The sequence below is a fragment of the Cinclus cinclus genome, chromosome 25, assembly GCF_963662255.1.
Source record: "Cinclus cinclus chromosome 25, bCinCin1.1, whole genome shotgun sequence".
Lineage (NCBI taxonomy): Eukaryota > Metazoa > Chordata > Aves > Passeriformes > Cinclidae > Cinclus > Cinclus cinclus.
In genome coordinates, this window is record NC_085070.1 from 6,395,006 (window position 1) to 6,404,167 (window position 9,162).

General features: G+C 59.8%; 2 protein-coding genes across 2 annotated transcripts; one reads left to right on the forward strand and one right to left on the reverse strand.

Moving 5' to 3' along the window:
- The first annotated feature begins 11 nt into the window (after window positions 1–11).
- SMIM35 (small integral membrane protein 35) lies at window positions 12–2,158 on the forward strand. The gene is made up of 4 exons (XM_062508814.1): window positions 12–27; window positions 1,409–1,525; window positions 1,849–1,882; window positions 2,053–2,158. Exons 1-4 carry the CDS (start codon window positions 12–14, stop codon window positions 2,156–2,158), a joined length of 273 nt encoding a protein of 90 aa, XP_062364798.1.
- Window positions 2,159–5,169: 3,011 nt separating this feature from the next.
- Window positions 5,170–8,627, reverse strand: IL10RA (interleukin 10 receptor subunit alpha). The gene is made up of 7 exons (XM_062508775.1): window positions 8,564–8,627; window positions 7,695–7,815; window positions 7,427–7,605; window positions 7,013–7,170; window positions 6,552–6,702; window positions 6,265–6,389; window positions 5,170–6,135 (listed from the first exon to the last, which is right to left on the reverse strand). Exons 1-7 carry the CDS (start codon window positions 8,625–8,627, stop codon window positions 5,170–5,172), a joined length of 1,764 nt encoding a protein of 587 aa, XP_062364759.1.
- Between the last annotated feature and the right edge of the window lie 535 nt (window positions 8,628–9,162).

The window sequence follows — 9,162 nt, forward strand, 5'->3', positions numbered from 1 at the left end:
AGCAGCAGGACATGGACCCCTGGACAGGTGAGTGGGTGAATGCCACTCCCCATGGCATGGGCGGTGCTTTGGTGACCCTCTTCCTCTCGTCTGCCCCGTGAGCTGGGGTTGGGGCTCACTGCTGGTGAGGCTCTGCCCGAGCAGTGCTGCTCAGAGCCATCCATCCCCCGGGATGTGGGGATCTCTGCTCCCGAGGGTGCCGGGGCAGGGATGCCTCCCACGCAGGGCACGGGGCAGGGCCTGGGCACGACGCCGTCACCCTCCCACAGGCAGCGGGCGTGGGGACGGGGCGGTTTCGGCAGCCGGCTGATTCAGGGAGGTTGTTGCACCACGTTCCTCCTTTCCCGCAGCTCCTGCCGTGACTCACGGCTGCTGCAGCTCCCCGACCTCGCCCACACCGGGGGTCCCGGGGCTCCAGCTCGCCCCCGCCCCAGCAGAAATACTGGCCACCCATTTATCCTCAGCCGTGCCAGGAGGGCCGGGTGGAAGGGAAAGGAAGGGGCAGGGCAGGGCAGGGCAGGGCAGGTCCTGCTCCTGTGCCCGAGCCCTGGGAGCTGGTGCCGATGCTCTGCGGCTCCCGGGTGTTTGTGCGCCCCAGCAGGTGGAGCGAGTGCCGCGGCTTGCAGGGCGCCCCGGGACCTTGCTCGCTGTGTAAACACTGTCACCACAGGGGAAATGTTCTCACTCCGCTGGCATCTGCCTAAATTTAGCTGCTCTTAGGTCATCCCTTTCCGCTGTCTCCTCGCTCCCGGTGCCGCATTGAATCCCGTCCCTGTGCCCTCCACTGAGCGCGCTGCCCAAACCCCCTGTGCCCTCCTGGCGCAGCCCCAGCAGAGCTGTCAGCACGGGAATCGATGCTCCGCGGCTGTGCTGGGCACCTTGGTGTCCTGGCAATTCCGGGAGCATTGTTCGGTGCTGCAATTTGCCAGACCCCGCGGCACGGAGGGGAGGGGTGGGGCGGTGCAGAGCCCCGTCCGTGTCCCAAACCAGCCTGGAGCTGGTGACAGCAGCTGCTCGTCCTGACAAAAGCATCCTCTAGAGGGAACTGCCAGCCCAGAGATGGCTCCAGCGCCACAAGGAAAGGATCTTCACCCCGAGAGGGCGTGAGTGGGACCAGGAGTGCGGATACAGCATGGTCAGGGTGGCCACCTCCCTTCCCAGTAATCGGCCCACCGGTCAGCTCACCTGGGGACAGCGCTAATCTCCATCACGGGGCTTTGGGGGCAGAAAAAAAATCTGTGCCACAGTCCTGGCAGCCTTGCTGGATGCTGTCCCTCCCAACCGTGGGGACAGCACATGCTGGAGAGTTGTACTCCAGCTCCCAGGTGTCCTGTCCCCTGCAGGGAACAATCGGGACCCCCAACCTCCCAGGGGCTCTGGGAGAGCCCCTCCTCTCTCTGCTTTCCAGGACAAGAGCCCATCAAGGTGATCGGGGTTGTCTTGGGCATCGGGCTGGCACTGCTGATCCTGGCGAGTTTCGGCTACACCTTCGTCCGCTGGTACCGCAGGGGCCACTCCCGGCGCCGTGAGTGCGGGCAGGGCAGGGGACAGGGCAGGGGACAGGGCAGGGGACAGGGCAGGGGACAGGGGGACAGGGCAGGGGGGTCTCAAAGCACGGGGCTGCAGGGACTGGGCAGAGGGGAACACAGGAGATGGGGAAACCCTGGTGCAGAGGGGCTCTGGGCCAAGCTGGGGCACTCTGAGGTGGGGAGGGGATGCGCAGTGATGTCCTGCTGCTGTCCTGCTGCAGTCCCCACCCTGCCACACAAACTCACGGCAAAGCAAAGGTGAGTTCATGGCAACACGTGGCTCCAACACCTCTCCCTCCTCTTCCTCCTGCCTCCCCAGGGCCTGACTTTGTCTTCAACCTCTACCACTCACGGTGAGTGATGCCATGGGGGACCAGGGCCAGGCTGGCAGCTCCCTTTGTGCAGTACCATGGTGTCACAACCCCTCCCTGTCCCAAATCCAGCCAGTTCTGCTGTTGGCAGGGGGCTGGCAGGGGCTGAAGGGGGACAGGGCAGCTTGGTGACCTCTCTGCTTTCCCTGCAGTGGGCTGGGGTCGGTGGCACTGGAGCTGGTGCCACCGTTCAGTATCAGTGGCTTGCTGGGCACCTCGGGCAGTGGCTACGAGCCCTTCCACAACCAGGGGCCATGAGGTGAGAGCTGGGCTGGTGAGCAGGTAGGACATCCCCCTGGCCCCCCAGTGCTGTGCCTCAAAGCCTCCGTGCTGCCTTGTGGCCCCTGGGCATCACAGCTTTCCTCAGGACAGTCCCAGGGTTTTTCCAGCAAAAGTCCTGCCTGTGGCTGTAGGGCTTCAGAGGCTTTCTCTGAGCTCTGGTCTTGGTTTCTCCCCACACAGGCTTTGGTTTGTGTTTCCTTCCCCACCGTCCCTGGGATGGGGCAGAGGGATGGGGCTGGAGCCTGGGTGCTCTTGCAGAGCTTCCTCTCACTGCTTTGCACTCACAGCCCAGCACCAACAGAAAAAGCAACCAAAACCAGCCAGAAGAATTCCTCCATTTTCAGTTCTGTAAGAAACAACCCCTGAAACTGTCGGATTTCAACTGAAATGGCAAAGGTGCAGTTTCTGTTACTAAAAAAAACGCTTCACAAAATCACAGAATCGTTGGGGTTGGAAGGGGCCTCTGGACGCCATCTGGTCCAACCACCCTGTGCCCAAGGTCTCCTGGAGCAGGTGACACAAGAATGCACCCAGGTGGGTTTGGAATGTCTCCAGAGAGGGGAACTCCACAAATTCCCTGGGCATCTCTTCCACCTGCAGTTCTCTTGCTGGCCCTCTGCAGCCATGGGTGCACAACAGGTTCCTGGGCCAGCACTGGTGCAGCCTCCCCTTGCTCGGGCTGGAGGGAGAGGATGCAGCCTTATCCCAGGATTCCTCAGCACTAATCCTGGAGAAAACAGCCACGTTCCCCAGGGCTCAGAGACCTCCCAGGCTCCTGCACACCCAGAGATCTGGCACCAGACAGGGAGCCAGCTGAGGAGAAGAGCCAGGAGCCCCAGAACTGGGTCACTGGATTTGTGCAACTGTGGAAAACGCTGTGAGAAATGGGAAATTTGTCTCAGACCTTCTCCTCCTCCATCCAATATCTGCACCCACATGGAGGTTAGTTCTCCACACTGCCAATGTGAGGAAGCACCTCAGAAAGCCCCTGTGGAGTTCCTCCTGGAATTTTTGTGCCAATTGCCTTCGGTCTCAGCAGAGCAAGGGGCTGTGGAAGTGCCTGGAGCACAGGAACAGCCATGGGGAGATTCTGTGGCCATGGAGAGGGGTTCTGCTTGGCCAGCAGGAGCTGGAGAGGCACAGGGCAGGGCAGGGTTTGGAACCATTTCTTTGCAAGTTTCTCACAGAAAAAAAGAAACCAAAAAAACAAAGAAAAACTTGTGAGAGACTCGTGGCTGTGTGTAGGGAAAGCAGTGAGGACAGAGTGGGATTTCCAGAGAGTCAGAGGGACCATCTGTGCTCTCGGCTGTCAAAGCTAAACCCAGCGGTCTGCAGCTTTCTCCTGGCTGGAAGGAGATCTCTGACTGCTCATGGAGAGTGGGAAGTGCCCCTTCTAGGGTCTGGGAGCCCTGCGTGGTGAGAAGGTTCTGGCAGAGCCCTGCATGACGCAGGATCCGGCCACGGAGCCTGACGTCAGCAGCGTTTAAAAGAAAAACAATAAAAAAAAAAGCCATGCTTTTGATGACTCCATTTTCCAGAGGAAGTAAAAAAAATAATAAATAAGCAAGCAAAAAGCTTTAACCCCCAAAATACGCAGAGGCAGAAGAGATGGGGCCAGTGGAGGGGTAGGAGGAGGCTCCCAGTGCCCTCCACTTCCCTGCGGGATGCCGGGGTGGATCTCACGTGTGAGCAGTGCCATGTGAGATGTAAGAGGAGGAAACACAGCAAGGCTCAGTCCCCTCCTCCTGCCTGCACTGGAAAAGCTGAAAATAAACCCAAAACCCCTTCACCTGAAAACCACATTCCCCGAGGAGGGTTTCTGCCATCAGTTTTACTTCCCACCGTGAAGGCTCCTGGAAAAGAAGTGACTTTTGGAAAAACTTCCCTGGGGCCTGGAAGGTGACCCAGGGTGAGCTGTTTCGTCTCATCCTGTTTCCATTCTGATGAAAGCTCTTCACAGCATCACAGAATCAATTACTTTGGAAAAGACCTCTGAGGTCATCGAGCCCAGCCTATGACTGAACACCACGCTGCTGAGCAGAGCCCTGATTGTTGTCATTCCTCCACCCCCAGGTTTGACTTGTCCTGCTCCTGTCCTTCCCTGGTGATGTCCCATGGGATGTGCACCCCTGTGGAATCACTGTGAGCAGCCCAGCTCCTTTTCCCTACTGCTCCTGTGGTGATTGTTCCCACAGGGACAACCACCCAGGAACTCAGGTGTGTGGGAGCTCTTGGAGAGCTCGCTTGGTTCTCCTTTTTCCCAGCTGTGATGTGGAAACACTCTTCCCCACGTGAGGCAAAGGCATATTGCCTCTTGTTGATGGGGAATGTCCAAATCTGGAAACAGAAAGCTCAGTTTGTCCTTAGGAGAGAATGAACAGAAAAATGAAACAAACAAATAACAGCACATCCTTTCTGTATTTACAAATGAAACGCAATAAATAATGTCTGTGTCCAACTGTGGCAGAACACAGACCATAGTGTGGGTAGGACTGCCCTGGCTCATGCTGGGCTCGTAGGCGCATCCTATATCCTGCCCTGGGGCTCTCCCAGAGGGACTGGAAACTGAAGGGTCTCTGTAGGGCCAGGAAAGTCTCTGGGTCCATCCATGTGGGGCCAGGCAGGGCAGGAGCCCTGTGCAGCCAGCAGCAGGGTGCTGATGTCAGGCTGACGTCTGCTTTCGGTGTCTGTGTTGCGAAAGGCTGGGATGGCATCAGGAGTGTAGACATCAGCAGGAGGAGCCCAGCTGGCCCAGGAAAGGGGGAAGTGGAAGCACAGAGGTGCCCTGGTGTGTATCCGTGGTGGCCCAAGGAGGTTGGGATGAGCACCTCCAGCACAGCCCATCCCTGTCTCCCATTAACGGGGGCTGCCCACAGCAGTTTGTGCTCGTGGGCCAAGGCTGGGGGCCATGGGGTCAGGGGTAGCTTATCCAGTGGCAGACGAGGTAGTTGGGTCAGACTTCAGGGCTGGTGGCCCCCAGGGGACGGTCACAGGCGGCTGTCCTTGCTGTCCCCGCTGAGCTGGCTCAGGGGTTTGATGGGTGGTGTGATCCAGCTGGAGCTGAGGCTGGAGACCAGCGGCAGCGTCCCCAGGAAGGCAGTGTTGTTGAAGATGTTCAGGTCGAAGGGAATTTTCAGATCAGGGCTGGCTTTGGAGGTCAGTGGAGCACCTGGAGCTGCCCAGCTCAGCAGAGTCAGGGCTTGGGGCTGGCTGGAGAAGTCCCAGGCAGGGGCTCCCCATGGAGCAAGGTCCTGTGTGACGAGATGCTCCGGAGAGGACTGCTTCAAATACCCTTTGGACACAGCCAGCTCGGAGCACTCCATGTCCAGCACGGTGTCAGAACTGCCCAGGCCCTGCACGGACCCTGCACAGCCCCAGAGGGGCACTCCCTTGTCCAGGGCCTGCTCTGGCCCCACGGTGCCCTTAGACTGCTGCAGATACCCCCGGAACTCCACATCTTCCCGGCTGGCAGCAGGGGAGAGTCCGGGCTCCTCTGGGCTGGCATTGCTGCTGCCAGAGGAGCAGCCAGGAGCAGGGCAGGGGCTCTCCAAGCCCACCCCACTGTCCTCAGCCATGGGCAGCTGCTGCCTGTAGCCCTGGGGCTCGGAGCCTGCAGAGCAGCTCAGGGAGGAGGAGGAGGAGGAGGAGGAGGAGGAGGAGGAGGAGGAGGAGGAGGGGATGTGCAGGCAGATGCCACTGTCGGTGCTGGTGCTGCTGCTGTCTCTGCTCCCCGTGGGCTCCAGCAGGAACAGCTGGTCCTTGTGTTGGTCCTCTGGGAGCTTCCAGCCCTGCTCCAGGGGCAGCTGAGCTGCCCTGGTGCTGCCGTCAGGGCTGCTGTCCGGCCAGGGCTCCTTCTGGCACAGGAAGAGCTGCTGGATGGGGTCTGCATCCAGGCTGCCCAAGGATGGGGGCTCATGGTCCACCCAGAGCGAGCTCTGCTTCATGAAGGACTTCTGGCAGGGAGAGAAAGAGGGGAGTGAGCTGTGCTTCATCCCTGCTTGGTTCCTGCCTCTCCCAGCGCTCCCCAAGCCTGCACCCTTGCTCTGGCCCCAAAGGGTGGCATGGCTCTGTCCTTGCCTTACCAGGACAGAAGGTGTCCTCACAGTTTTCCTAATGTAGGTGCATGCCAGCAGAGCCCCCAGGAGGCCCAGCAGCAACAGGATGATGAAGGAGGAGCTGAGGATGCCGAGGAGAAGCTCTGTGCTCCCTGCGAGAGAGGATGTGACCAGGTGAGGGGGGAGAGGGGCATTCCTCAGTGCACACAGCACCCAGAGGCTGCCCTGGTGTGGACCCCCACACTCCCAGGGCCGGGAGGCTGGGGAGGGGGTCTTCATTCCACGTTTTCCCCCCTTCCCTGGGTGCCACTTACTGTCCCTGTGGCCGGTGGTGACGCACTGCTCATCGCTGCGCGTGCTGGGGACGGGCCTGTTGGCCATGCTGGGCTCCACGCTCAGGCAGTACTCTGTGACCCAGAACAGCTCACTGATGGTGAACTCCGTGCTGCTCTTCACCACTGTGACCTGCAACAAATAACACAGGCTGGCACCTGAGAGCCCCAGCTCCTGCTTGCCTCCCTCCTCCTCCTCTGCTGTCCCCTAGGGAAAGTCGCCAGGGTGTGTTGCGGTAATGCCTACAGCATCCAGATCCAAAATGCCCACAAGAGCTGGAAAACTCTGCCATGAAACATGCAGAGAAACCTCTTAGTGCTGCTGTGGCTGTGGGACACATTTACTGCTACAGAAGATGGTGCTTTAACAATTTGGTTTTCCACTTGAGCTGCACCGAGTGGGACAGATGGGGACATTCATTGGGAACAGGAGCTCATCTCACCGTGTGGTTGTCCCGTGTCCTCCTGACGTACACGTGGTACCGGGTCATTGCCTCGCTGTGCTCCGGGGCGATGTTCCCGGGGCGGAGGGGCAGCTGCAGCCGCACCTGGATGGAGTTGCCCACCACGGAGAGGCTCTGGCCCACCAGATACAGGCCAGCTGGAAGCAAATCAGTGCCAACAGCAGGTCATGGCTGTTCCCTGCTCACAGCTCTCAGCCTCTGCAGCACCAGACTGAGCTATGACTGTCCCACCCACCCTCAGCTTGTCCCATCTCCCTGCGCAGCCCACCTGCCCTCCAGGAAGGTGTGCAGGGAAATTCTCCCTGCTCTCATTCATCCCACAGTTCATTCCAAGCAGTTTGGCACCCTGACCCCACCAACTGCAGCACAGGGTGGAGGCAGACCCCAACCCACCTTCCTGTGGGGAGAAGGCGCTGGTCCTTTGCCAGGGGGACGTGAGGTTCCCGGACACGGCCCTGACCTGAGCGAAGTAGCGCCGCTCCGGGTCTGGGGTGTAGTGGGTCAGGTCACAGGAGAGCTCCGTGGTGTTCCTGCACTCTGGGATGGCTGTCCAGGGGATACTTGAGCCATAGCTGTGGGGAGAAGCACCAGGGGTGAGCAGAGAGTTGGAATCAGACCCTGGGCAGGGCAGGACCCACGTGTTGCCCCTGGTGTTACTCACACTTTGAGCTCCACGTCGTAGCGGGCGTTGCTGGGGCAGCCGTGCCCTGGCTCCCACCTCAGCAGGTGCCACGCCACCTCTGCAGCAAAGCGCACGCGCTGGGGGCTCGCCAGCCCCTCACCTGCGGGCACACGCTGAGCTCAGGTGGGGCTGCACAGCCCTGTCCTGCCAGCCCCACCGGAGCCTGAGCACGGCTCCTGCGGCATCGCCCCGGGACGGGTGATGTAACAGCACTGACCACCCAAAACCTGCGAGCCTTTGACCAGATTTCTCTTCCCAGCTTCCAGGATTTGCTCAGTCCCCCTCTTCTCCTTCCTCTTTTTTTAGGGACAGCCCAGCTGGGGTTTCTCAGTGCATTTCTGCCCAAAAACGGAGCTGTATTTGCATCCCCCATCCCCTGCTGTTTGCCACCAGCTCTGTTTGGACTCAGCTTTCCTGTTTTGCTCATCTGCCTGGGTGAAACCAGACTTTTTCACACCTCCTGCCTGATCTTGGTGTTGTCACCTGGCAGAAAAGTCCCGCTGATAACATCTGCCACCTTTCCCTTGCAGGTTTCCCCGGCAGCTGCTGCCTGCTGGCAAACACCCAGCCCAACACCGTGTCCCCAGTGACTGTGTCCCCTCGCGGTCACACCAGTGGGGACAAGACAGGCTGCTGCCCCTCACTGAACCTGTGGGCTCCATACCAGCAATGAAAGGCAAGAAGTGAGCCAGGAGCCCTGCTCCAAAACGCTGATCCGAGGGCTGAGCACCCAGCAAAGGCATCCAGCCTGCAGCTCAAATCTTATCCCCGATCCCAAGGAACCCACCCGGAGCCGTGAGGCTCAGCCCCAGCCAGCAGGGAGATGAAAACCGGCACAAGAGACTCACCGTGAGCCAGGCAGGCAAGCAGCAGTGCCAGGCACAGTGCCAGGGCAGTGGCACAGGGGACCATGGCCACTCAGCATCCTCCGTAGCAGCAGGGCGAGCGCGGGGCCGGGCTGTGCCCCGGCGGGAGCTCAGCACTCGTTTTTCCTCCAGGGGCTGGCTCAGTGACGTCTCGGAGGCGTTCAAACAGCACCAGGAAAGTCACTGAGCAGCCACTTCCACTTCTCTTCGCTGTCCACCCACTCACCCCCAGCCAAAGCCTCAACCTGGGCTGGGCTTTTCCGACTGAGCTTGAAAGGAAGAATTCTGGGGGCTTTTCTGAGCAAAGCAGGGCCATGATGAGAAAGGCAAGTACGAGTAAGTGATGTCTCTGCCTCGGCTGCTTTGTTGTGAAGTGAGACAATAAAAGCATGTCACAGGTGAGTGTTAGCACCGAGGATGACCTTTGCCCAGGTCACAGGGGTTTCCCTGACCACAGCACCGTTCCTGTCCTGCCAGCAGCTGAATCCAGGTTCTAACCAGCCCTGGAGTCCCAGGAAGGGGTTCTGGCTTTCCCTTCCTTTGGGCTCAGCCTCCTGCCACAGCCTGCAATTCCCCTTTCT